Here is a 26829-nt window from a genome sequence, read left to right on the forward strand (position 1 = left end):
GTTTTTACGTCACTTCCGGAGCACCCCCCCTCCACCGGAGCTTGCGATAGGGGGCTTCACTAACTGTGCGTGGCCAGGGAACTGTGCGTTTCAACTGTTTGGTCCTGCCATCCTCCTGGTCCGACATCATGGGAGTGACTTGGTAGGACTGCAAGGGATACTGTGGGGCGGGACCTGGGGTCGTGAAGGGCCCTCGGAGCCTGGAGCGCATCCTGGAGGAGGGTGGGGACTCGGGTCCGCTGTCCCTCGGGAGTTTAGCACGATGTCTTCGGGTTGTGTGGGTGAGGGGGACACCGTGAGGGCTGTGGAGTCTCCGGGCCTGGTTCCTTGGAGATGCGCCCTTTTCCTCCTGGGTTTTATCCCAGGAACCCATCAATGGTTGGGTGCCTCCTTCCCGTTTTCTTGGCACAACTTCCCGCCGGTGAGGCCAGGGTTGGAACTTCAGGGTCGGAAAGAGGATGTGTGGGCTAGAACTCATCAGCAGGCAGGGCTAGAGGGGTTTGGGGATAGGCAAAGAGGAGACAGTATCTTTTTTTAGGTTTTCACCTGTCTCTCCTTCAAGCCACTAAATGTAGTTAGACCAGTCTATGTCAAGTTCTAGTTTGACCATTTTAAGGTCTTCGGTTGGGGGAGAGGGATGAAGCTATTGGGAATTAGGAGATTTGGGTTCTAGGCACATCACTTCTTCAGGACCTGTTTTCTACATAATTTGTGTTGTTTCTGTGGACTTCTAAAATCTCTAACTCACTATAAGTCAGGGTGATAGGGAAAGATATGCTCTTGGAGTCATTAGTTCCAAAATGCTAGATTTCAGAGCCTTTTTTTTTTTTTTTTTTTTTTCTAAAACAGCAGTAGGTGTAAGCATTTCCAATCAGAGAGGACTGGAGGCCAGGCTATCTGAAGTCATTGACTCTAGGCTTCCCGGGTCAGAGCCTGTGGAAACTCCTTTTCGCCCAGGCTCTTGACAGTTTGTCAGTGATTGCGTTTCTGTTTACTACATTTGACATCACCAGCCTCCTCTGATTCCTAGGGTAAGGGAGATGTGTGGGCGATGGGAATGGCAGGTTTGCAGCACAGAGGCTTGGAACCCTGGAAGTCCCTGTTCTTTCGATAGAGAAGGCAGACTGAGGGGCTCTCTGTTAGGATCTTTATCAACTTTTTCAGACTCCTAGCACTTCTCACCCCAGTAGCATCCTTTTAGGAATGTTCTTATGTTTCAAAATAAGGTACATCATCATCATTCCTTATTAGTGCTTTTTTGATGGAGAGTGGTGACAATTTTTAGCAACAAGTAGGACTTTACCTTTATAGCTTCATTTGGCTGATTATCAAGTAATGCAGTGTCTCTCCAAATTCAGTCACAAATGGCTGTCTTTCTGATTTTTATATAGCTAAGTACTACTTGTACTAGTATTTGTTAATGTTTCCTTTTAAATCTATTTCTTAGAAGTATTTTAACTATATCCCTAGGGAAGTAGTCTACTATAGTAGTTAAGGGCACAGATATGGAGCCAGTTTGCCTGATTTTGAATCTTGGCTACACCACACCAAGCGGTGTGACCTTGTGCAAGTCAACCCCTCTGTATTTCAGTTTCCTCGTTTGTAATAAGGAGATAAGTAATAGCACACCTAGGGCTATTGTGAGGATTCAAATAGTTTGTTTATCTCAAGGCTTTTGGATACTGTCTGGCACATAGTTGGGGCTTGGTGACTGTTAACTACCACTCTAAAGGGGAAGCTAGTTTTACTCACCATAGAAGGAAGTCTTGGAAATAACATTTTTTTTGTTTCATTGTTTGGATTACATTCTTGGTAAGTGTAAATGGCCACATGGGGCTTGTGGCTACTGTACTGGATAGCACACATTCAGAGTGTTAGAGTTGGGAAAAACATACCCCACATTAAGGCTATCTCCTTGATATAGTCAGAACTGAAATAATTGTGAAGGAAACTCATTACATGACACAGTGTTGTCAAGGGTTCAGTCTGTGTGCCACCTAAAATCTTCTCTTGAATGTTGGCGCACCTGCCATGCTTAGGAAATTCTGGTGTGATAGGAAGTTCACTGTGCTGTTGTGAGAGAATCATGAGATCTGTGTTCTTAGGGACTGTAGGTCTCTTATTTCCGCATCTTTAAAATAAAGGGGTCACAGTAGGTGGTCTCTATGGTCCTGATGAGCTGTGATTCTGTGGGTGATGGAGTGGCTCAGCCAGTGCTCATGTCTCTGGATACTGACGATTTGATCCTCTCCCTTCCAGTGTGTCCCAGATGCCTGTGGCTGAGGGCAAGAGTGTCCAGCAGACCGTGGAGCTCCTCACCCGGAAATTGGAGATGCTCGGGGCAGAGAAGCAAGGAACATTTTGTGTAGACTGTGAGACCTATCACACGGCTGCTTCTACCCTTGGCAGCCAAGGTTAGTGAGATGGGTCTGCAGGATGGCTGCATCCTGGCTTGGAGTTGATAGACATTTATGTTCACTGAAATCTTCCTGCTCTTCTAAGAGTGATATTCTTGAACATGTGGCAGATGGGTTTCTGAATTCATTAATTCTTCTTTTTTTTTTTTTTAATGCTGTGCATTTATATATATATATATATATATACACACACACACACACACACACACATACATACATACATACATATATACTAGTGGCCCAGTGCACGAAATTCATGCACAGGGGGTGGGGGGTGTTCCTCAGCCCGGCCTGCACCCTCTCCAATCTGGGACCCCTCGAAGGATGTCCGACTGCCAGTTTACAGGGATCGGGCCTAAACCGGCAGTCGGACATCCCTCTCACAATTTGGGACTGCTGGCTCCAGCCGCTAGCCTGCCTGCCTGCCTACCTGATTGCTCCTAACCACTCTGCCTGCCGGCCTGCTTGCCCCCAACTGCCCCCCGCCGCCAGCCTGCTCGCCCCCAAATGCCCCCCTGCCAGCCTGACCACACTCAACTGCCCCCCCCTGCTGGCCTACTCGCCATCCCTTTCCCTCCCCACTGGACTGCTCACCCCCAACTGGCCCCCACCCCCGCTGTCCTGATCACCTCCAACTGACCCCCACTGACAGCCTACTCACCCCCAACTGGTCCCCCTGCTGTTCTGCTTACCCTCAACGGCCCCTGCCATCCCATCCTGGCCTGATCACCCCCCGGCGACCCAAGGTCCCAGCCCCTCCTTTTTTTCTTTTTCTTTTTCTTTTTTTTTTTTTCAGCACCTCCTTCAGCGGAGGCCAGGGCTGGCTGGAAGCAAGTATCTAGGATTTATTTATCTTCTATAATTGAAACTTTGTAGCCTTGAGCGGAGGCCAGGGCCAGCCAGGGCGGGCGGAAAGCTTGGCTTCCTCCATTGCCAGGGGCAACCCAAGCCTCCTGCTTGCTCCAGCTCCGTGGCTGGCCGCCATCTTGGTTGGGTTAATTTGCATACTTGCTCCTGATTGGCTGGTGGGCGTGGCTTGGCATAGTGGAGTGATGGTTAATTTGCATGTTTCTCTTTTATTAGTATAGAATTTTTTTAGTATATTTTTATTGATTTCAGAGAGGAAGGGAGAGGGAGAAAGAGAGAGAAGCATTAATGATGAGAGGAAATCATTGATTGGCTGCCTCCTGCACCTCCCCCCCACTGGGGATCGATCCCGCAATCCAGGCATGTGCCCTTGACCGGAATCGAACCTGGGACCCTTCAGTCAGCAGGCCGATGCTCTAGGCCAGCCGTGGGCAAACTACGGCCCGCGGGCCGGATCCGGCTGTTCTATCCGGTTCTCTTGCTCTCCCCTCCGCTCCTTTACTTTGAATTTATATTAGTTCACACAAACACTCCATCCATGCTTTTGTTCCGGCCCTCCGGTCCAGTTTAAGAACCCATTGTGGCCCTCGAGTCAAAAAGTTTGCCCACCCCTGCCTAGGCACTGAGCCAAACCAGCTAGGGCTTAATTCATTAATTCTTGATCCTTCATCTCTTAGACATGGCCCATGTTTTAGTCTTTTTGCACTTTGCACTTTTAAAGCAGTGTTTCTCAGAGGGTTGGTTACTAACTTCATCAAAATCATCTTGGCTACTTGTTAAAGGTGCAGTTTCCTGGCTTTGCTTACAGACTGATTGGTGTTGTGGGCCTCATAATCTGCATTTTAACGAACTCCCCTTTATGCACTCTAAGTTTGAGAAAGACTCCTTTAAGCTCAGATGTTTTTGTATAGGATTCTAATAGAGCTTTAGAGTGTCTAGAACTTTTTGCAGAAAGGCTTCCTGTTTCCCACACCTGGACAGTGGCCTTGGCTACCTTGTTAGCATAACCTTGACTGATGAATCACCTTTTGTATTAAATGTATTAAGAGATGAGATGGCTGTGGATGGTGGTGGTGGTGATGGTAAGGAGGCAAAGAGGATCTTTGAATATGAGTTAGGGAACTTGGGTTCTGCAGTAACTTTCCCTTTGACAGGTTCATAGCACAGTGATTCAGAATCTAGACATGGAACCAGATAACTGAATCCTAGCTCTGCCACATACTAACCACACATTAGGTAAGTCCCACAACCTGTGACCGTTTCTATGCTGGTAATTTTCCTATTTCCCCATAGATCCATTCCCTGGACTTCTCCTGCAAAGGCATTGGGGAAGATCAGAGGACAGGAGAAAGGGAGACCACAGTTTGTCTTTCCCTCTGCTTTAGGCAGTGTCTCTGGCTGTGTCCTCGGTTCTAGCTCCTGCTGGGAAGCCTTTGCTCATAGCTCTAATAACAGCACATCTCTATTTCCTTCCAGGCTTAGGGATGATAATGGCTCCCTGTGTTGCTAATTTTTGGATGACATCATCATTCCATTTGGTTCTTTAGTTTTTCTATCCCCTATATTTTGTTCCCTGTATTAGATCCCTCCCTCTCTAATGAAACTGTCTGGTGAGGGTTCTGTTTTTGCACCCTTTCTAGTATAGTTCTCTCACCTGTAAAATGAAGTTAAGTGTAGTACTTACCTCCTGGTGTTATTGTGCTAATTAAATAAGTTAATACATGCAAAGCACAAGAACTGAGGTTGTCATGTAATGAACCTTTAATAAGCGGTAGCTAAGAGCTATACTGAGTTTCATCAGCTGTAAAATTGCAGTGTTAACCATTGTTTTGCCTTCAGTAGGAAGGACATAAGAATCAAGAGATATAATGGTTATGAAAGCATTTGGAAAACAAAACATCCTATATAATAAAAGCCTAATATGCTAAGTGTCCAGTCATCCGGTCATCTGTTCAACCAACCAAAGTGTAATATGCTAATGATATGCCAAAGTCGCTTAACCGCTTGCTATGACATGCACTGACCACCAGGGGGGGCAGACAGTCAACCAGTCGGTTAGCTTGCTGCTGGGGTCTGGCCGATTGGGATTGAGCGAGACAGGCTGGACACACCCTGGAGCCCTCTCATGGTCCCTCCTGGCTGGCCAACCTCCTGCGTCCCTCCTGGCCCCAATTGTGCACTGGTGGGGTCCCTCGGCCTGGCCTGCGCCCTTTCGTAATCTGGGACCCCTCAGGGGATGGAGAGCTGGTTTCAGCCCGATCCTGCAGGCCAGGCCGAGGGACCCCATCAGTGCACAAATTCGTGCACCGGGCCTCTGTTTTATATATATACAGAAACACTACTTCTATGAAATTACCTGGTGTGGGCTATTTTCCTCCTGATCAGACCTTGTTTTTAAGGAACTACAGTCCAGTTAGGGAGACATCATTCTTGGCAGGCAGTTGGGTAGAATGGAAAGAGCAATAAAGTTGAGGTCAGAAAGCCTGATTGGAGTTCCAGCTCTGCTGCTTACTGGCTCTGTGCCTTTAGATCTGCAGTTCTCACACTGACCAGCGTTTAGCATCACCTGGAGGGCTTGTTAACACTGGTCGCTGGGCCTCTCTCCCAGACTTTCTGACTCAGTAGGTCTGGGGTGGGGTGGATAATTTGCATTTCTAACTAGCTTCCATGTGGTGGTGGTGGTGGTGGTGGTGGTGGTGGTGGTGGTGGTGGTCTGGGACCCATAATTTTCCTCATCTGCAAAAGGGGGACAGTGACACTGGTTCAGCTTGCTTCACACATTTGTGCAGATAAGAAACTACTTCACTGATTAAAAAGATAGTATTGTCTATAAACAACTGGGAGTGCCTTCTTCATTAAAAAACAAAATAAATATAAATATTTGAGATTGTGGCAGTCTATCCATTAAGTCTTGTAAGGTATGAGAGAGGAAATCTTCCTTTCCATTTGCCTTCTTCCATTTTCCATTTTGTTGACTTTCAAAATATTTTCAAGACAGTAAGAATACTTGCAGACTCATATGAATTACGTTATTACAGTGAGTTTGCACAAGAACATAATGACAGATCAACTTTGGATGTCTTTTTGAGGGTTGAAGTGTTTGAAGTGGATTTGCAGGAGGTGAAAGGTGGGAACTGGCAACAGGCAGTCAGGAGGAATGTGCAGGGAGGTTTGTGCAGAGCCTGTTGTGTTCAGCAGGTGGCAGCAGAGTGGAGGCGTATATACAGGTCACAATGCCCCAGCTCCCCCAACCCCCTTCTCTCTTTCCCATTGTTACACTCTCATCATTGCCTAGAATGTCTTTTTCCTTCTCCATGTGGCTGAGTCCTGCCCTCTGTTTGTATCCTAGTTTAGGTCCTAAAGTTTTTAACCTATCCCTAGTGAGATTATTAGCTTCTTGAGGCCGGGGCTAAGTCCTCTACTTGTATGCTTCTTAAACCCTAGGACAGTGTTGGGAATAGTTTAAGTACTTAATAAATATAAATATTTGAGATTGTGGCAGTCTATCCATTAACTCTTGTAATGTATGAGAGAGGAAATCTTCCTTTCCATTTGCCTTCTTCCATTTTCCACTTAACCAAATACACACACATATACACACATCCTATATAATAAAAGCCTAATTTGCTAAGTGTGTTCGGTCATCTGTTCAACCAGTCAAAGCTAATGATATGCTAAGGCTGCTCAACTGCTTGCTATGACATGCACTGACCACCAGGGGGGCAGATAGTTGACCTGTTGATCAGTCGCTATGACATGCACTGACCACTAGGGGGCAGACATTCGACCAGTCGCTATGACGTACACTGACCACCAGGGAGCAGACACTCCGACCGGTAGGTTAGCTTGCTGCTGTGATCTGGCCGATCAGACTGAGCGAGACAGGCTGGACATGCCCTGGAGCCCTCCTGTGGTCCATCCCCAGCTGGCCAACCTCCTGCTCACCTCCCTGAACCCATTCGTGTGCTGGTGGGGTCCCTCAGCCTGGCCTGCACCCTCTTGCAATCCAGGACCCCTCGGGGGATGTCGGAGAGCCGGTTTCAGCCCGATTCCACAGGCCAGGCGCACGAATTCATGCATCAGGCCTCTAGTATATATATAACTTCACTTCCTTCTTGCAGAAAACCTATAGTAATCAATGAGAAAACTAGACCTTTGGATTTCAGATGCTGAGTTCTTTCTGCTGTCATGCATGCTAGCTTCCCAAGTTGGCTGATGTCTGAAAATTGACCAAGGCTTCACCATTGCCTTTAGAATGGAGTCCAGGCTTTGTGAGCATGGAAGACAAGATGTAGCACCGCTTGGCTCTGGTCTATCTTCCTAGCCTCATTCTCAGATACTCCCCTTTGCTGTGTCTCTGGGGCCACTTATATGTCAAAGAGGGAGAGGCCAAGGAAGGTAGGAGTGGACAGAAGAGAACGTCTGCTTCATTTGGCATACTGAAATGCTGTTATTTCATCTTCCTTGTTATGTGACCTGTCCTATATAATAAAAGGCTAATATGCAAATCATCCCCTCCACTGGGAGTTTGACCAGGTGGCGGGGCCGGCCCACCAACCGCCCGCGGCCCCTCCCCCTCCCGGCCCCGCCCCTGATCACTCCCACACCCCAATCGGGGGTGGGGCCGACCAGCCAATGTCCTGTGTCCCCTCCCCCCAGCCCGCCGGGCCCATCAGGACAGGCGGGCTGGGCCCCACCCGTGCATGAATTCGTGCACCGGGCCTCTAGTCTTACCTAATAATAGACAAACATGTAAATTGACCATACCTCTGCTATGCCACCAGCCAATCAGGAGTGATATGCAAATTAACCCAACAAAGATGGTGGTTAATTTGCATGCACAGGCGCCGAGTGACGGGGGCGTTCTGCCCCACCCCCGTCTCTCAGGGACTCTGGGCAGTGTGGGAAGGTAAGGCTGGAGCAGAAAGATGCGATTCTGGGGCCTGAGCGGAAAGGGGCTGGGCCGGAGTGGAAAGGCGGTGCTGGCAGCCAGGGAAAGGAAAGCCCATTCTAGCACAAATCTTTGTGCATCGGGCTTCTAGTAATTATATAAAAAACTTTATGTAAAGTCTCTGTGAGTAAATCATCATCATCCATCTGTGACCCTATCACTCATCTTAAAAATTCAACTGTTATTAACACTAGTGAGTTCCCTGTGTGCCCCTCACCTTTTTCTGTAGAGCGGGTAGATTTTACCACATGCTATTCTTCAGAAAAGGCTGTTGGTAAGGGGATCCCCCGCCCCACCCAAGACTGCTTAGGTAATGCCATCTGGCCTTGTTCCCTGCATTTGCTCTATTCTGGGGTTTGCTGACAGAGGTCTTGATGCTAAGTAGGATCTCTGTCCCTACAGGTCAGACTGGGAAGCTGATGTATGTGATGCACAATTCGGAATACCCTTTGAGCTGCTTCGCCCTCTTTGAGAATGGCCCTTGCCTTATTGCCGACACCAACTTTGATGTGCTCATGGTGAAGCTCAAGGGCTTCTTCCAGAGTGCCAAGGCCAGCAAGATTGAGACCCGGGGCACCCGTTACCAGTACTGTGACTTCCTAGTGAAGGTGGGCACAGTCACAATGGGGCCCAGTGCCCGAGGCATCTCTGTGGAGGTAAGACCTTGGTGAATTAAGAGCAGGATGTGCTGAAGGAGCTGCTCAGCAGAGGGCACTGCAGATTTCCACATCCCTCTTGAGTGCAAACTGGTGTTTATGCCGACCTGACCCTTGCACCTGCACCTTTTACCTTGTCCTTTATCATTCGAGACTCTAGACCAGGATGGCAATTGGAAGCTGGTATCACAGCAGGTAGAAAGCTTAGAAAGGCTGGCTTGCTGGAGAAGGGAAGGGATAACCAAGGGAGGCAGGCAAATTTTGTGGAGGGACCAGTCATCCTTCACAAGAGGATTGGAGCAGACCAGGTCAACTTTCGGTGCAGTTAACTTTTGGGAGGTGGGTCCACACATCTCTCCTTAGTATGCTTTAAGATGGGTCTCAAAAGTTGTGTAGCAAAGATGTGCCTTTCCTTTTGCCATGCTATCCACTTTCCTGGTGGAAAGGGTTATGTGTGATGATTTCATCGTTGAGGGATAGACTGAAAATGACAAAGGGGGAGTGTGACGAGTAGCTGGCTTTAGGACCAGTGGTAATCCACAATCTGCCCAGCACTGTGTGAGATAAAAAACAAACAAACATAAGCGATGGGGCCTGCTTTTTGCAAATTTTTTATTTAGTAAGAGAGCAGGGTCGGAACACAGACCATTTTTGAAGTTAGTCTATGAGAAATGCCGCAGATTGCTCTGGGACTTCGTGCCAATGAGAGCACTGCTGACTTGGATTGTGAGCCTCCTACAGGACCAGCATTTAAGGAGGGACTCAAATGTGGAGACATGGGGATAGCTAAGCCCTAAAAAGTGGCCCCAGCGGAGAACAGGGCATTAGTGGGTTACTGCTCTGAAATTCCAGGGTACTCGTGGGCCAAGATTTCCTGGCCCTTTTCAGCTTGAGACACACCTTGCATTTCCTGAGACCCACTGGAAACCCAGTGTTTATCCTCCACATTTCCAACTTTGTAGTACAAACGTAACCCAGCTGTTTCTGTGCTGTTTCTCCTTTTGGTTACCAGTGATTTCCCCAGTGAGAAAGCTGAAGATGTGTGTCATGTGGCCCCTGCTACATTGATCAGGAAATTATTTCTTAGGGTTGGAGCCCAGGCTGGGTCTACCTGGGAGTAATGTTTGGTCTTGCAGAGACTTAGGCATGTGCGCACATACACACACACACATTCTTTCTCTCTTCGTTTTCTCAGGATTTCCCGAGCTCTCCTTGAATGTCCCAGCGTGTAGGGATTATATAGTTCTGAGATAATCCAAAGGGGCCCAGATCTGCCTTTGGATCTTGTGGGCAGGGCTGGGGGTTGATAACTCCAAACAAGAATGTCAAAGATGCCTGAAGGGCGTGGTGGTGTGTTAAATCCCTGGTGTTTGGGTTGAATATTTCCTGTGCAGCAACACTGTGCTAGAAGGTGTGTGTCTTTGGCTTGGGGTTGGGGAAGATGGGAGCAAGGGTAGAAGGTGCAAGGGAAACAGAAGTCCTCATCCTTGCCTGCACTCAGCCTCATTCTCTGTTCCTTTGGTCCCAGGTGGAATATGGCCCGTGTGTGGTAGCTAGTGACTGCTGGAGCCTGCTGCTCGAATTCCTACAGAGTTTTCTAGGCAGCCACACACCAGGGGCTCCTGCAGTGTTTGGCAACAGACACGACACAGTCTACGGCCCAGCAGATACCATGGTCCAGTACATGGAACTCTTCAACAAGATTCGCAAGCAGCAGCAGGTGCCGGTGGCTGGGATTCGTTAGTGACTGGCAGCTGCATGGTTTGAGCTCCGTCACCAAGGGACTCCACGGGAGGAGCAGGTGCTACACCCTCAGGGCCCTGGGGGTGGACATGGAGGCTTCTCTCCTTCTCCAGTTCCCAGCTGTGGCTTTTGTTCTGGGGCTCCGGACCCCCCTCCCCTGACCCTCACACACAGTCCCCTGACAGCTGTTTCACTCCCTGCCTTACTGGACTTAGCCTGTCCTCCAGAACGGTAATTATGAAGAGTGGAGAAGCTTGGAGCTGTCCTGCTGTAGGGGCAAAGGTAGGACAGGGGCGTCCCTGCCTGGCCTTGGTGGGGAAAGTAGTCTGTATCTCCAACGATTGTGGATTTGGCCTAGGCCAGTGGGCAGGCTGCATTTTGTGTTTGGGCTGTGCTGCAATAAAGGCCTCTTCCTCTGCTCAGAGATGTGCTTCACCTCCTAGAGGAGTAGGAGCCCAGCTTATGGATGTCATTTTCTGACCTGTTTGCTGAAGTGAATTGAGAGTTGACTTTTCTAGGGACTTGCCTGAGTCCTATATAAGAAAGAGAGTCTAGTAGAAGTTTAAGCTCTCTTTTAATGGAACAGAGGTAGCCAGATGGTCCAGGGCAGGTTTAACTCTACAAGGTCATCAGGAACTTGGGTTTTTTTAATCTTGTTGTTCAGCCACCACTAGCTTGTTGTCCTTGTCTGCAAGGTCAAAGCAGACTCATCAGCTCTATGACCGCATTCCACTGGGGAAAGAGAGAACAAAGCAGTTTCTTTTATAAAGGATATGAATGACCTGGAGTTGCTCAAACCACTATGGCCACTGTTTGTTGAAAGGGACAGCAGGACATAGAGCCTCTTATTTGAGTAGTCATGTGCCCAGTTAAAACTCAGGGATCCTGTGACTGGAAGATGGAGAAAATGGTCTAGTTAATGGCCTCTGCTACATGGGGCTCAGTGGATGTGCCCAGGAATGCTCTTGGCTGTTATTTTGCAGGTAGTACTCCCTCTAACTAAGCCAGTTGTTTATGAATTGGATTGGGATAGGGCTGGTGCCAGAGTCCCTTTTGGTTTAGCTAGATTAGTCACACTAGGAAGTCAGTTCTGAACCCCTTGCCTAAGTCTCAGTATCTAGGCCTCTCCAGTTCGCATGCACCCAGTTGACTCGATGCACTGAGCTCTTTCTCATCTCATTTGCGACTCCAAGCTGCTCATTTGATCAACATTTTCTGCCCACCCCACTCCTGCTGCAGAAATGTTCAGTCAAGCTAACATTGACATATACAGTTGGGGATGGTCTTAGGAAAGATGCTAATGTACACACTGCCACGCTGTCCTCTTTGAAGGCACCTAAGGAGAAATTGTTTTCACACATAGGGCTCTGCAGCAAGAATCTGTTAGTTAGATCCTTTTAGCTTTGGCTGGCAGGAAGCTCGATTCAACTTTATAACTCTAGGACCTGTCCCCTGCATTTGTTGTTCTCACTTCCCCCTGCTTTTCTGATTTATTTTTGCTATATTGAAATTGAGGTATGTTTTAGATATGGTTTACACACAATAAAATGCACAGACCTTACGTTTTTGGCCTTCTGATTTATATGTGCTCTTACCCAGATGTATCTACTTGTATTTTTCTATAGGCTCTCACCAGTCTTTTATGAGCGCACATTTGACCAGCTTTAAGTCCAGCTCAGGCTTTAAGAACTGCCACTTTAGTTAATTTTGCCTGTGTTTGTCCTTTGTGTCAGTTAAAGAAAATTTATCACTAAAAAAGGCGGGTAATGCAATACATTTTAACAAATATGCCTCCACTTGCAAAATTGCCAAAAATGGAACTAGTAACGAGTGAGAAGGGCCCAAATGTTATCCATAGACTACTTGTATGCAGGTTTAGATGGGGCTTGCAAGAGTAGTCTAGGAATATCAGTGTGTGAATTTTTGTAAGCTCCGGTTGATTGAAAATTGAGGAGCAAATGTATAAATTTAAGGAAAAAGGGCATGGTTATCTTCACTTTATAAATGAAAAAAACCTTAAACTTGGCTGCTAAATGGAGATACCATATTTTTTGGGTTCAACTCTCATGTTCTTCCTTCTACACTAGGCTGTCTTCTACCCAACTTCCTTTGCTTCCAAATGCATTATCCCTTTCCCCACCTGTAGCTACCCCCAAAAGAGCAGAAACTGGGGAATTTCTAGGACCCTGCTAACAAGTCACCTTGGTGGCTACCTTTGCCAGAGCCACATAGAAATCTGTCAACTCTCAGAGCTAGGCAGGGCAGCTGTGGGACTCATCTAGTTCTCCTGTAAGATGGGAAAGCAGTGGCTTCCTAGACATAAGGCTGGAATCAGGACCAAACTTCACAACCAGGTTTCCTAGCTACCAACATGTGTCAGTGTGACACCGGACCTCTGTGGTGCCAGGTGATTTCAAATGGAATATGGAAAACATTGTTACATTAACACTTATGTCTTATTCTAATGTGTATTAGAGAAAACTATAACTAGCTCTTTATTCCTTAGGGTGAGGGTAAGTTTTTTTGAAAAGAGAACTATTAAGTTATAGTACAGATGATACCGGCAAATGGCAAATCGGTAGAGGCAGAAGGCAAATGCTGGAATTTGGGGAAACACTATGCTCTATTTAGTGTCTAGTCCATTTCTTGTATCCGTTGAGGGTTCCTGCTCTGTTTCTGTTGTGCTGTTCTGATTCACTGTACCTTGTTCCTGTGCTGCCTCCTGCTTGCTGTCCTTGGATCTTGAGTACCAAGTAGTCACATTTCCCCGACCTCTATTGGTGTCATTGCTCCACTGAAGAAAATAACTAAAAACTGACCATTCCTTCCCACCAGTGGGTCCAGTATTCATTTTTGAGGCTTCAGGATGAGGAAGTGAAATTTCTATCTCCAAATCCTGGCAGGTAAGAGGAGCGGTTAGAAACTCCCACTTAAGCATGTCTTCCATGTTTTGGAAGTTGAGGCTCTTAAAGTATAAGATAGGAAGGTCTATAGTTTGAACATTTTGAGGATATTCACAGAAGATCTAGAGTCGTGCAGGACTGATGTATATGTGTGGCCTTTTTGTAACTCCCAGTACTGCCTGTCTCTCCCCAGAGCCTCCCTCCCCGTATCTCCTGCTGTTTGAGTGCTTTGGGCTGCAGGCCCTAGGTACAGTTGCCATGTGGAGTGGCTGAAACCAGTTGTATTACAAGTTGGGTCTTCTCCCAGGGGTTGGTATCTTTGGCCTTAAGAGCAGTCACTTCCTGGGGTGGACTTTCCCCGAGGTGAGTTTCTGTCATTCAGTCTCTTGGGTTAGAAGGGACCCTTTAGGTCAGCTAGTTTGACCTTCAGTACTCATATCTTTAACACCATCCCTCCCACATGTCATGCAGCCTTGACTTAGCCTCATCTAGGGAAATCCCTTTCGTCTCTCTCTCTGTATTTCACCGGTTTTCTCATTAACTCTTGAGACAAAAACCCAACAAAACATACTTGCCCTTTCCCTCGAAGATTGTGGAGATTGTATTGTGTTTAATGAGGGATTTGTTGTTAGATGGTGCTGGAGTATGCATGAACTATGACCCTAAAATAGGGGTTCTAACATTACTGCAGGTCATCAACCCCCAAGGGGAGCCTCAAGAGGCCTAAGATGTCCTGAAACTGGAGACTATTTTGTATAGGTGCACAGTTTTTGGGGAATAGGATTTATAGGGTTCATTAGAGTATCTCCAGAGATCGTTATCCAAAAAATGAGTCTCTGAAGGGAAACAGCAGGAAGACAAAAATAAAGCAGGCGTGAAAAATGTCCAACTGGCTTATTGGGAGCAAGACCTTGCCCTGCCTTTCGGACACCTTATCTGGGGTCCTCTCCACGGAATTTCCTCCTTCATTTTGTAGTCCTTCAGGCCTTTCATTCAGTTTCTGGGAAGCTGGACTGCTCCTTCATAAACATAGACAGAACCTTTTAGAAATGAGTGAGAGAAATTTGTATGAAGCAATCTTTACAGCAGGCTTTCTTGGTGGCCCCCCAGTTACTCTTCCATTATGACACACTCGATGAGATCTGGAAATTATTGTTATGATGGAATTTGGCATAATGAGTATATATATTTTCATAAGGAGGTGATTGATGGCAGAGAAATAGTTCCTAGTATCTGTGATGAAATTAGCAGGTTAAAAAAAATTCTTAGAACTATTATGACAAAGAATCCTAATTCTCTTTTATTCTCTGTTTCATTTCCCAACACATTTCTGCCCCATCAGATGGCATAGACCTATTTTTAAGGGTAGAAATCTTTTGTCATGTAGGAAAGGCAAGGTTAGGGATTAGAGGTGACAGTAGTTCTGAGGCAGCCTATTAACGGGAAGAGACCATGTGTTAGAGACAGATGGCTGGGTGCTAGCCATAGTACTGTCTCTAATTTGCCCAGTAGCTTCAATCAGGTTGGTCTTTTTGGGTCTCATCTGTAAAGTGGGAATGATGATTCCGACTCTCCATATTTCATTGTCTCCTTGAGAGGTTCAATGGAGAATAGAATAGTGCTTTGTCAGTAAGGAGATGCTGTCTCTCTTCTGCTCTTGCATCTTTTAATGGTGCTGAAGGTATTGGTGTTTGGTGAGGATGTTTAAGGTGGGAGGTTGTGAGGTCATTACTGTTTAGTGGCAGGTTAAAATTCTCCAGTGGAAAGAGTTGTATTAGAGAACAAGCAGCGTAGAGAGGGTTCAGAGAATATATTAAGCATACAGGTTTTTGTATTTTTTTGTAACCAGATCAGTAAACACAGTTGTATGGACTATTTGTATGGGCCATCTCTTAAGCATGGAAATATGTTTTTAATACTTATTCATAGTGATAACATTTTACTTGTTCTCCTTTAACCTAAAGAAAAAGGGGTTGGGCTTAAAAAAAAAAGGAAGTGGGTTAGAAACAACTGTATCTTTTAATCTTTTATTGAAGCACATCCATTCCTGTTTCCCCTCAGTTCCCAAGCCTTTGTTGTGGCTGTCTCTGAATGTTTGTTTTTTTTTAATGCCATGTGTATCATGATTGCATTTGTAATCAGTTGTGTCTTTAAACAAAGTTCAGTGTTCCTAATTCTATTTTCCACTCCTCATTGATGAACTACCTAAGCTCTTAACTCAGAAGCTACAATAAAATCTTTTGTTAGCTATCCTGCATAGTTGTTTCATATTTGAATTATCGAAAATCGCTTTCTTATTCTGTCTGCTTTCATCTAACACATAGTTCTTTTTTTTTTAAAATATATTTTATTGATTTTTTACAGAGAGGAAGGGAGAGAGATAGAGAGCTAGAAACATCGATGAGAGAGAAACATCGATCAGCTGCCTCCTGCACACCTCCTACTGGGGATGTGCCCGCAACCAATGTACATGCCCTCGACTGGAATTGAACCCGGGACCCTTCAGTCGGCAGGCCGATGCTCCATCCACTGAGCCAAACCGGTTTCGGCTAACACATAGTTCTTAAACGTTTTGGTCTCAGGACTCCTAGGTGTTCTTAAACATTATTGAATACCCCAAAGAGCTTTTGTTTATGTAGGTTATATCTATTGGTATTTACCGTCATAAAAATTTAGTGAAAAAATGAAAGTATTTAATTCATTTAAAGGCAACACTAAACCTATCGTATGTTAACATAAATAAAATATTTAATGAAAAATAACTATTTAAAAAATTTTAGTGAGAAGAGTGGCCTTGTTTTATATTTTTGCAAATCTCTTTAATGTCTGGCATAATAGAAGAGAGTGAATTCTCATATCTGTTTCTGCATTAAATCTCTTGTTTTGGTTGAAGAATATGAAGAAAGTCCAACCTCACATAGATGTGTAATTGGAAAAGGGGGGAGTAGCTATACTAATAAAAGGGTAATATGCTAATTAGACCAGACATCTTCCAGACGTCCTTCCTGACAAAGCTGCCTGCCCCGCAGTCCCGGGCGCCAGCACCTGCGGCTGCGGCCTGGGAGAGGGACAAGCTGCCTACCCTGTGGTCCCAGGTACCAGCGCCTGCAGGTTCAGCTCGGGAGAGGGTGAAGCCGCCTGCCCCGGTCCCCTGCGGCAGCGGCTGGCCTGGGGAATCAGTCCCAGGTCCCAGGTGCCTGTGGCTAGCCAGAGGGAGAGAAGCCCGTGTCCCAGGTGCCTTTGGCTGGCTGGAGGAGGGAATCCTGGGTCCCGGGTGCGGGGCCAAGGCAGAGGCAGTTAGGGGCAATCAGGCCAGCAGGGGAGCAGTTTGGGGCGATCAGGTTGGCAGGCAGAGGTGGTTAGGGGTGATCAGTCAGGCAGGCAGAGGGGTTAGGGCCGATCAGGCAGGCATGCAGGTGAGCAATTAGGAGCCAGCGATCCCGGATTGCAAAAGGCATGTCTGACAGCCAGTTTAGGCCCAATTCCACAGGGATCAGGCCTAAACTGGCAGTCGGACATCCCCCAAGGGGTCCCAGATTGGAGAGGGTGCAGGCTGGACTGAGGGACGCGCTCCCCCCCCTCCTGCCCCCTTGCATGAATTTCATGCACCGGGCCTCTAGTATTAATATTTTCAGACATGGCTGGTGTTTCTCAGTGCTTAGAGTTTCAGCCTGCTCACTGAAGGGTCTTGGGTTCAATTCCCGGTTTAGGGCATGTACCTGGCTGGAGGGTTTGCTCCCAGCCTGGGGGGCACAGCACGTTGGAGTGGCAACCAGTGGATGTGTCTCTCTCACATCGATGTTTCTCTCTGTCTTTCTGTTCCTTCCTCCCTTCCTTCTCTCTCTCAAAAGCAATAGGAAAAAAAAAGGGACCTCTGGTGAGATTAACAACAACAACAAAATCTTTTCAGATAATTGTGGAAATTCTTTGATACTACATCACAATTCCACTAAAGGTTAGTTGCAATGTGGAATCTCAAACTCAGTGAACTTTTTGTGCTCTTGTATATTAGCATTCATTGGTTTATTTTGCACTTGGAAGGGATCTTTTTACCAAGGTGTGGTTTGTGCATTGGTCATTTGGAAAATACTACAGATCTTGTAAATTTTGACACACATTTCACCATACAGTATCAAAAAGTTGTATTTGTTAATATCACAACCAATCTCACCAGAAAAGCCCTGGGAAGCTGTTAAGCTCACAGTGATAGATACAAGTGTTCAAAAAATTCTATGTTTTGTTTGAGGGCATGAGTTTTATCATTGCTAACACATGCTTGTCAGGCTCACTTTGTTTATTTTTGAGAAAATATCTGTCAGAGACCTAAGGCTGAATTACTTTAGTTTATCTGTTAGCTGTTCTTTCAAGGAAAAGTGGTATTCCACGAAGAAAGTTGCTAATTCAGTTCAAAATTCAGAGAAATTGCACAAGTGCTTTTCCTCAAGAAAATCATTGTGCTTAGGTAAGGAACAGAAGTGCTTTATGCATACATCCATTCAGTAGTATTGAAAAGAACTGTACTTAAATAAAACAAATAATTTTTAGTGTTTCACCAAGGACTTCCTTAAGTAGAACAGGTATTTTTTCCCTGTGAATGGGTGGCAATGAAGAATAAAAACCTTGATTGCTAGTACAATTTAGTGCCATTGCTTTGATTTGTGTTAAGGCAGTAACAATTTTACCTGTCATTTTTTCTTTTTTTTCTTTTCTTTATTGATTAAGGTATTACATATGTGTCCTTATCCCCCCATTGCCCCCCGCCTCATGCCTCACCCCCCTGGTGTCTGTATCCATTGGTTATGCTTACCTGTCATTACTTTTGGTATATCATCAGTGCAAATGTCATCACAGTAACAAGGGCAAATAATATCTTATTATTATGAAAATAGTTTTGATCTTAGACCACCTCCACCCCCAAAAGAGTCTCAGGGATCCCAAGGGCTCCACAGGCCACACTTTGAGAAACACTGATGTAATAATGCATGCTCACAGCACTGAGAATCTTTACCTGCTGGAGATTGCTATTCTGAGAGTACCCCTTCCTTCAGAAGTCTTAAGTATCTCCCAAATCCTTCACTCAGCAAAAGCACCTGTTATGTTTCAGGCTCTTTGTTAGGGAATTAACAATGAATAAGATACAATCTTTATTCTCCAAGAATTTTCTTGGGCAGTTTGGGGACCAAAGGCAGAAAATAAGTAAGGAGTTATAATGTAAGATAAGAATTTCTTAAAAAGAATAATGTTAAAGGTGATAGACAACAAAGGGAATGCTGAATTTTATATCTAACTTTGAACTCGAGCCACGTGACAAAATCCTCACCAAATCAATCACCAGGTCCTTTCTTTCATCAAATCTCTTAAAAATGTCCAAGTTAATTGCCTTTGGAAATGTTTTCACACATAATTGTGCTTGGCTCCAGGCATTGTAATTTCATGCTTGGACATGCAGTGCTGTTTCCCCTTCTTATTTTATTGTTCTTTGGCCTTTGTGCTTCTCTATTTCATATTTACAAGTGTGTAGCCTTGTGCCAGTGTAGCTGATAACGCATGTTTATTTTTTCCTTGTCTTTATATTTAAATATAAGACTTTACCTGCTTTAGACATGTGTTGGGTGATGTAATAGTGTTGGTCTTATCTGGGGTACCGTCACCACTCACAAGTTATGGCTGGACAATGTACCCAAAAGGCTGCTCGGGAAAGAGACCTTTTCTGAGACAGAAGGCTTGTAGGAATAGCCGCCGTTCTGTTTCCTTATGGTCTCCATCCCCACGATCTGCAGAACGATCGTCTTCAGTTAACGGAGTGAAACTTTCTTGAGGGGATTTCCATAAAAAGCTGAATCCCGCCTCGGTCATCAGTGACAAAAGTCAGTGCTCTCCCGTCTGGAAGCCAGCAGTAACTTTTGGCAAAGGCGCTGCCTCAGGAAACCCCACTGCTCGGAGGCTGCTTCTTTCGGAACAAACAACCCGGTTAAAACTTAAGTCTGTTAACAGAACAAAACAAAAGCATAGACAGGATAGTGAGAAAGGCTTTCCCCCCTTGGCGGTGGTGAGAGATGTTAAAGGAGCTCCAAAAAGAGTGCGGGGAACTAATATTCCTTTACTGTTCCACGGCTGAAGGGCTGGGGAGAAGGGAGCGGAGATGGGCGGAGAGTCTGGCCCTTTAAGGAGGAGGGACGGGCAGAAGACTCGGTACCTTAAGAGTCTCTTTGTCTGGAAACCTCCTTATTTACCCCTCTTGTGCTTCAACCAAACTTCGATTCTTAGCGTCCCTCTACGCCGCCGCCCCTTACGCTAGGCTTAAGTTGGCCTCGCGTTCATAGTTGACCCTAAACTTTGCGCCCGCGGCGCGAACCCTGGGAGCGGACGCCTTTGCCAGGGTCTGGGCCCAACGCTGCGCCGTTGGCGCAATGCGGGGGCCGGGGGCGGGGCTCCTGCCTGCGGACCAATGGGTGGGAAGGGGGCGGGGCCGAGTTCGGTTGTCTCGCGCTCTGGTGACAGCTCGCGCGTGCAGATGATGGCGGTAAATAGAGAGGGGGGGCAATGTCGAGGAAGCGGGTGGAGGTGGTGGGGAGGCGGCAAAGGGGGTAGCTCCAGGGGGTGGGGGAGACGGGGACCAGGGCGGCCTGGGAGCCCATTCCAAGACTCGGAGGCGGGGACAGGAGTCTCCGGCTCACTGGCCCTCCCCTTTAAAGAAGCAAAATCCTCACACCGGGTGAGGGGCGACAAAGGCGGCGCGCGCCTCGCGGGCGGGAGGAGCGGCGGCAGGAGGCGGGACCGCGGCGCCGGCGGGCTGGAGGCGCCCGGGGCGGGGGCCGGCGGGAGGCGAGAGACCGCGGTCCAGGCGCGCCGGCGCTGGATTTTGGCGGGGTGGGCGACGACTGGGTATGGGTAAAAGCCTTGAGGAGAAGAGAGGAAGGAAGGCTTGGGGGGCGGTTGCGGGGAACGGGTCTAAGAATGACATGAGGATTAAGGGGAGAAAGGGTTAGAAGGCAGGAGAAAAGCCAGCCTAGGAGGTAGAAAGGAGGCAGAAACCAGGGAGGGTGTTAAGGAAGCCGGGCAAGGAATGAGGTTAGGAAGACCAGGGTTTGGAAGAGGCATCCTGGGGTTAGGTGTAAGAGCAAGGGTTTGAAGGGGAAAGCTTTGCAGGGGATGGTAGTGGGGTGATGGGTACTGAGGTTAGAGTTGGAAGTGGGCGGCAAGGAGAGGCAGAGCTGGGGTAATAGTTGGGAGCAGAGGAGAGAGAGTGATTAAGAGCCAGACGTGACAAGGGTGTGAACTAGTGCAGAGCGAGATGAGCTGAAGGACTAGGACTGGCGGTGGGTGGGAACTGCGAGGTTCTGAGAAAGGTAATGGGTTAGTGGTGGGCAATGGGTGTAGATTCTTGAAAGTGAAAGAGGGTGACTAGTACCAGGTGGAGTTAGGAATAAGAGCGTAGTGTAAGGATGCAAGGACATAGAGATGAGAGCTAGGGCGTTTATAGGACAACTCGGGGACCAGACAAGCTGAAAGAAAAGAGCGGACGGGTGTAAGAAGTGATGGCGGTGTGGGACAGGGTAACTGCGGAATTGTGTTAATTGATGAGGTTCAGCAAGATCCAAGGTAAAAATAGTGAAGTGAAGAGATGGGGCTGAGAGCAGAGGGTGAGAGGAGCAAGGCAGAGACGGCCCGGGGTTTAAATGATGATAAGGGGAGTAAGGGAAGAGAACAGGGTTCAGGAAAACCAGAGGAATCCTGATGGATGCAGAACTGGGGTATAGTACAGAGGGGGGGAATCAAATGTGCATGTTGGGGGGAATTACTCCAGAAGGTCTGCATGGGTCAGGGCACAGATGCCGTAGTGAAGTATCAAGTGTAGGGAGCCTTTGGTCCAGAAGAGGAGGAACCATGGTGAGTGAAAAGAGACCAGAGATAGGGGTAAAATCTAAGTAGAGTGGGGAGGAATTCTTTGTTGAGAAGAGAACTGTGTTGAAACTGTCTCGAGTCCTTTTGTCCATAAAAGTAGGAAATTTCAGAAACCTCTTTCTCTCTTCAAGGAATTTTGAATCTGCTTCTACCTTTCATTGTTTTTAATTTGACTTTTATGTCCACTTTGAAGAGATGAGACTCGATTTGATATTGTTCTTGTCTGAATGATAAAGCATCAACTCAGTGCTGAAAACCTCTGCATTTCACTGGGGTTGTGATCTTGGGAAAACGGGGTGCATTTTTTTTTAACAGGGTGGCTGTGCCTGTGTAGTGTGACAGTGCTGTGTTGTTCCTGACAAGCACTGGGCAAGCAGAGTGCTTTATCCACAGTATTTTCATTTTCAGTGGAGAGCCCACTGTTAGTGAGATAAAGATGAAGATCTTTTTGTTTTGATAAATAACCAGATTTCTACCTAGCTGTGTTTGGTGGCTGGAGAATACTGAAAAATCATTTCAGAAAGAGGCAAATGACCAACCAGGGAAGTTTGCTGAGGAAGAGATTTAAATCAGGGCTGTGAGGGCTTTGAGTTCCTGAGCTGCCTTTAGCTTTGTGTGGGACATTTCATAGTGTAGTAGGTAGCATCCATTTAGCAAAATGAAATAAAGAAAGGGAGATTTATAGAGTAGTTGAGGATTTTGGAGTGGGACTTATCTTTTAGTTAAATAATGAATTTATGAGTAATTTTTATCATGGAGAAAACCTCTGTAATATAATGCAAGCTGGAGTCTTGGACAGCTCACTGCCTCTCCTATTTTGTAGGTGTGAATAAAGAAAGCCAATATTAATACTAACTTTATAGAAGATTTTTATTTTTAAGACACTTTGGGAAATTAAAGGAAGATAAGAAATTTGAGACAAAATTTAGGTTATTCTTACTGAGTATTTGGATGATTTTTAGTCTGAAGGTCTTATATTTAGCTAAGAATACGAATGATTATACTTAACGGTGCTAAAGGATAGAATATAATTTACTTTAAAAATGCAAATTTTTCTTGAGAATCTTATTTGAGGTTATTTCATTAGTACACATTGAGATACACAAAGATAATTTTTTTTCCAAAGGCAGGTAAATTCTTTGGAGTACTACTGTTTTGTGGGTGTTTGTATAAAAGCAAAGATTAGGTTAAAGGCATTTGTAATAGCAAAGATTTGATTTTGATTTGTGATATTAGAAACATTGGTTGTTAATATATAAATAACTTAGAATCTTAAATCTTTCTGAATTCAGCTGATAACTGTATTCATGGATTGTGGATTCTGTTAAGCAGGTGTTCAAGGTGACTAGATTGGTTAGTACTTTAACAGGCTTTTAAAAAAATTACTATTTTTGCTGCTAAGTTTCAAGAAGATTAATCTTAAATATTAACTTTCAAGCTGAAGAGTAACTTTGGTATGAGGTGTGTGTTTCTGTGAGATGTGTGTGAGAATTTCTTTCTTTACAGATGTGTTTGGGCTGGAATTACTAGTGAAATGGTTTTGCCATTTTAATAATGTAATTGTTTTATACTTGTGTTCTTACATAAATTATTTTAGACTTAATAATATTGCCAAAGAAGAAGATATAAGATATAAGAACCACCAAGAAGAGTCTGGCTCAGTCCTGTCTTTTGTTTCTGTCTGCTGCCATAGTGTGCTAAATCATCAATTCTCTGTGAATGGTTATTTCTTACTTGATACTCCTAAAACTGAAAATGGATAATCTTTTAGTTCAGCTGATACTATTTATCAGTAATAATTCTGATGATAAATTTAAGCTTTATTTTCATTTGTTCATCAAGTAGAATTCTATTTAAGTTAACTTTATTCTGTTTATAATCGTATTTGCTAAGCAAAAACTTTTAAGTTTATATTTTCAGATTTGAGTAAGTAGGTTGTACATAATTAAATGTCTTTCTGATTAATTGTAGATTCTTTGGATGGGACGAAAACTTGAAAGGACCTCTAGTTTATCCAGCAACTTCAGTCAATATCCTACTTAAATCAACCCAGGTAGATAAAGATGTATGCTATTTTTATAAATCTTCAGAGGTAATGTGGCAACCTTTGTAGATAACCTTTTCCAGCATTTAATTATATTCTTTATAAGGAGAGTCAGCTTTCTATCTAACCAGCACACACTTAATACTATATTTACATTTGTTCTCTGGCCTCATTCTCAATTTTTGAGTGAAAATATCTGCTTATTAAAGTATTAAGAAGATGCTAGTTCTTCATAAACTTAATAATAGTAGCTGCCATCTATAGTGTTTTTGTGTCAGACATGGTTGTAAACTCTTTACAGATTATAACTCATTTACTCCTCACATCAATCCTTTGAGATTGGCACTATTCCTGTTCCCATTTTACAGGTGATGAAATAGAAGCTCCTTGAGATTAAGTGATTTGCCCAAGGTTATACTCAGATAATCTTTTAGTACAAGTAACATTTGGAGTTTTTCTTTTGCCAAGTAGTAACTAAATGATACATTTAATCGTTTTTTGGTTTTTTTTTTAATAGTTCATAAGGGAGATTTCTACCAAGTGGTGGGGGATAGGATTCCAACGTTGGCATGTTGCTGGCAAAGTATGTGCTCTGATTCATTGTGCTTTGGCTCTGCTTGACTGCTGTGAAGTTATCCTTTACCATGCTTTTCTCTAGATTACACAGTGCTGGTTTATTTTAATCCCTTAATGTGTCTTGTTTGCCAATCCTTAAATTATCCCTTTGGTTCTGTTATTAACTGTTTCTCAGGTCCTTTCTAGATGGGGAACCTGAGACAAACACCCGAAGGGTTATATCTAATGCAAAGATTACATCAAGGTTCTTACATACTCCTAATTTTTCATTATAAAATTGTTTTTATAAGACAAAATGACCCCAAAACAATAAAAAAATGCCTAATAGCATTGCAGATTAATGGTTATTTTTTTAGCTAGAAAAGGGCCCTGGACCTGTTATATATCCTACAGGTTTGTAGACTCTTGCTAACTTTTTACTATCTTCTGTTTGTTTGCCTGTATAAATAATGTACTAAGTACATTTATGCATGCTTTAATTTGGTTAAGTAAATTGATGCATTCATTTTTATAAAATTAAGACTTTATTATTTTTTAATTTTTTTTTATCTTCACCCAAGGATATGTTTATTGATTTTTTTTTTTTCTTTTTGAGAGAGAAACATGAATGTGAGAGAAAAACATCAATTGGTTGCCTTCTGTACGGTGCCCTGACCAGGGATCGAACCTGCAACCTAGGAATGAGCCCTGACTGGGAATCAAACCCGCAACCTTCTTTGGTGTGTGGGACAATGATGCTCCAATCAACTGAGCCACCCAGCCAGGGCAAAACTTTATCTTTTTAGAGCAGTTTTAGGTTCACAGCAAAATTGAGGGGAAGATATAGAGATTTACTATTTACCCTCTGCCCCCACACATGCATAGCCATCCCCATTATCAGCATCCCCCACCCAGTGGTTCATTTAGTACAAATGATCCATTCTTTTAAAAAGATACCTAGCCCTAGCTGGTGTGGTTCAGTGGATAGAGAATCAGCCTGTGGACTGAAGGGTCCCGGGTTCGATTCCAGTCAGGGCACATGCCCGGGTTGTGGGCTCGATCCCCAGTAGGTGGCGTGCAGGAGGCAGCCCATCAATGATTCTCTCATCATTGATGTTTCTATCTCTCTCTTCCTTTCCCTTTCTCTCTGAAATCAATAAAAAATATATAAAAAAATAAAAATAAATAAAAATAAAATGATACCTAGTAATTAGTGTGTACTAAGTGCCTAGCATGAGCTAAATTTGTCAACTGGTTGAAACTTGACAACCCTATTAGAGAATATCTGTGGTTAATAACTTGATTATTTTGGGTGACTTAAAAAAATTTTTTTTAATGTTTTAGACTTACAGAAAAGTTACAAAAATGGAACAGGGAACTTCTATATACCCTTATTTAAAATCACCAGTTGTTTTCATTTTATTATTTTATCTCACTTGAGTATTTCTAAACAAGTAAATTTAAAAAGGAAATGGATATGAAGGCCTTAATATTTAAAAGAGAAGGGAGAATGTCTTGAGTGTATCAGCAAGTAGGTATGTATTTTATTTTAGTCAATCATGTGAAGCAAAGGAATCAGAGTGGATTTTGTGCTGTTATGGTTTGTTTTCTTCATTCTATTCGGAAAAACATTCTTTTACCTATGAATGATGAGTTTGTAAGCCCTTCCCACATCAGTAAAAACTGTGTCATGGTGTACCCCTCTGTTGGGGACCTGGCATGGTGTGCTCACACATGAGTGGGTCCTCAGGATATGCTAAGTATTGATGATGTATGGGAGGTTATTATGTGAAAACAGGAGCCACAGAGTTGTTCAACACCATGCCTAAGATATATTCTGAAGATCCTTTTGTAGCTTTAAGGAGATGGAAAAGATCTAAGTGGAAAATGTATAAGACCATTGGTTGCAATTCATACTGATAGGTTTGCCTTATGGTAAGGGAATGAATATAAATATTGTAACATTCTATTATCTCCCCCCAAATAACCTACATTTTGGGAGTCTTTACAGTTGTCATATAAGGAGACATCTCCTTATATGACCCCCATCTCCACTGCCACCGTCAGCTCATTCTCAGTCTTTATTATTAAAATGGTAGCTTATCCTTTTGGTAAAGGTATGTCCTGCAGAATAAGCCCTGTCTGATTTTAGTGAAAGGACTATTAGCTGTACTCTGACCGATGTAAATTACAGCACTTGTAAGCCTTTTTTCCTTTCCCCCATTTTAAGTGATCATCATACTGATGAAATATAGCTTCTTATTACAGTTGATTATAATAATTAAAAACACTTTGCTTTCATAAAGGTGATAAAATTACAAATTATTTGGAAAGCATTCTTCCCAGTCAGGTATTATTGTTTCTTAGGCATGGTCAGTTTTTAAAGACTATAATACTGTTCCTTTGACATTTACATGTTAATAGAAGTCTGAAAAGTAAGGCGCTCTTCTGAAATGTTCAGGGTTGTTTTTATTATGTGTCATGTTGTAAACAGCATTCTGTGACAGGTATTTTCTCTCTTTGTCTTTACTGAGCTAATTAGTAATTTACACTCTAGTAGCATCTCTTCCAGCCTCCCTGTGTGAAAACGCCTGCTACTCTGTGCCTTCCGTGCAGCATGGCTGGCAAGTGATTGGGGGCAGATGTTGGTTAGCATATTAGAAGGATCAAGGCTAAAATTTATTTTTGTGTTTTTAATAAATGCAGGCTTTTGTATATGTCCGTTCCCTGCCCCTTCCCCTCCCCCCACATTTAAGTAGGAGTGTTATGATCTCCTGTAATCCAGAGC

General features: G+C 44.5%; 2 protein-coding genes across 3 annotated transcripts in view; both read left to right on the top strand.

Moving 5' to 3' along the window:
• Nucleotides 1-7: 7 nt before the first annotated feature.
• Nucleotides 8-15793, top strand: MED20 (mediator complex subunit 20). Its single transcript, XM_080666144.1, has 4 exons — nt 8-142; nt 2260-2414; nt 8638-8891; nt 10420-15793. Exons 1-4 carry the CDS (start codon nt 129-131, stop codon nt 10633-10635), a joined length of 639 nt encoding a protein of 212 aa, XP_080522270.1. The 5' UTR covers nt 8-128; the 3' UTR covers nt 10636-15793.
• A 5559-nt stretch (nt 15794-21352) lies between these two features.
• Nucleotides 21353-26829, top strand: part of USP49 (ubiquitin specific peptidase 49) — a 112646-nt gene continuing 107169 nt past the window's right edge. For both annotated transcript variants that reach the window (XM_080666929.1, XM_080666928.1), the window contains exons 1-2: nt 21353-21427; nt 23414-23495. The gene's annotated coding sequence lies outside the window, so the exon portion shown is untranslated. The remainder of the gene's footprint in view (nt 21428-23413; nt 23496-26829) is intronic.

Source organism: Plecotus auritus (genome assembly GCF_963455305.1).
Source record: "Plecotus auritus genome assembly, chromosome: 4".
Lineage (NCBI taxonomy): Eukaryota > Metazoa > Chordata > Mammalia > Chiroptera > Vespertilionidae > Plecotus > Plecotus auritus.

What these genes read in the sequence shown, in the direction of transcription:
- MED20 (XM_080666144.1), top strand. An exon ending in TTCTACCCTTGGCAGCCAAG is followed by an intron (nt 2,415 to 8,637) that starts GTTAGTGAGATG and finishes CTGTCCCTACAG; the next exon opens with GTCAGACTGGGAAGCTGATG. An exon ending in CCCGAGGCATCTCTGTGGAG is followed by an intron (nt 8,892 to 10,419) that starts GTAAGACCTTGG and finishes CTTTGGTCCCAG; the next exon opens with GTGGAATATGGCCCGTGTGT.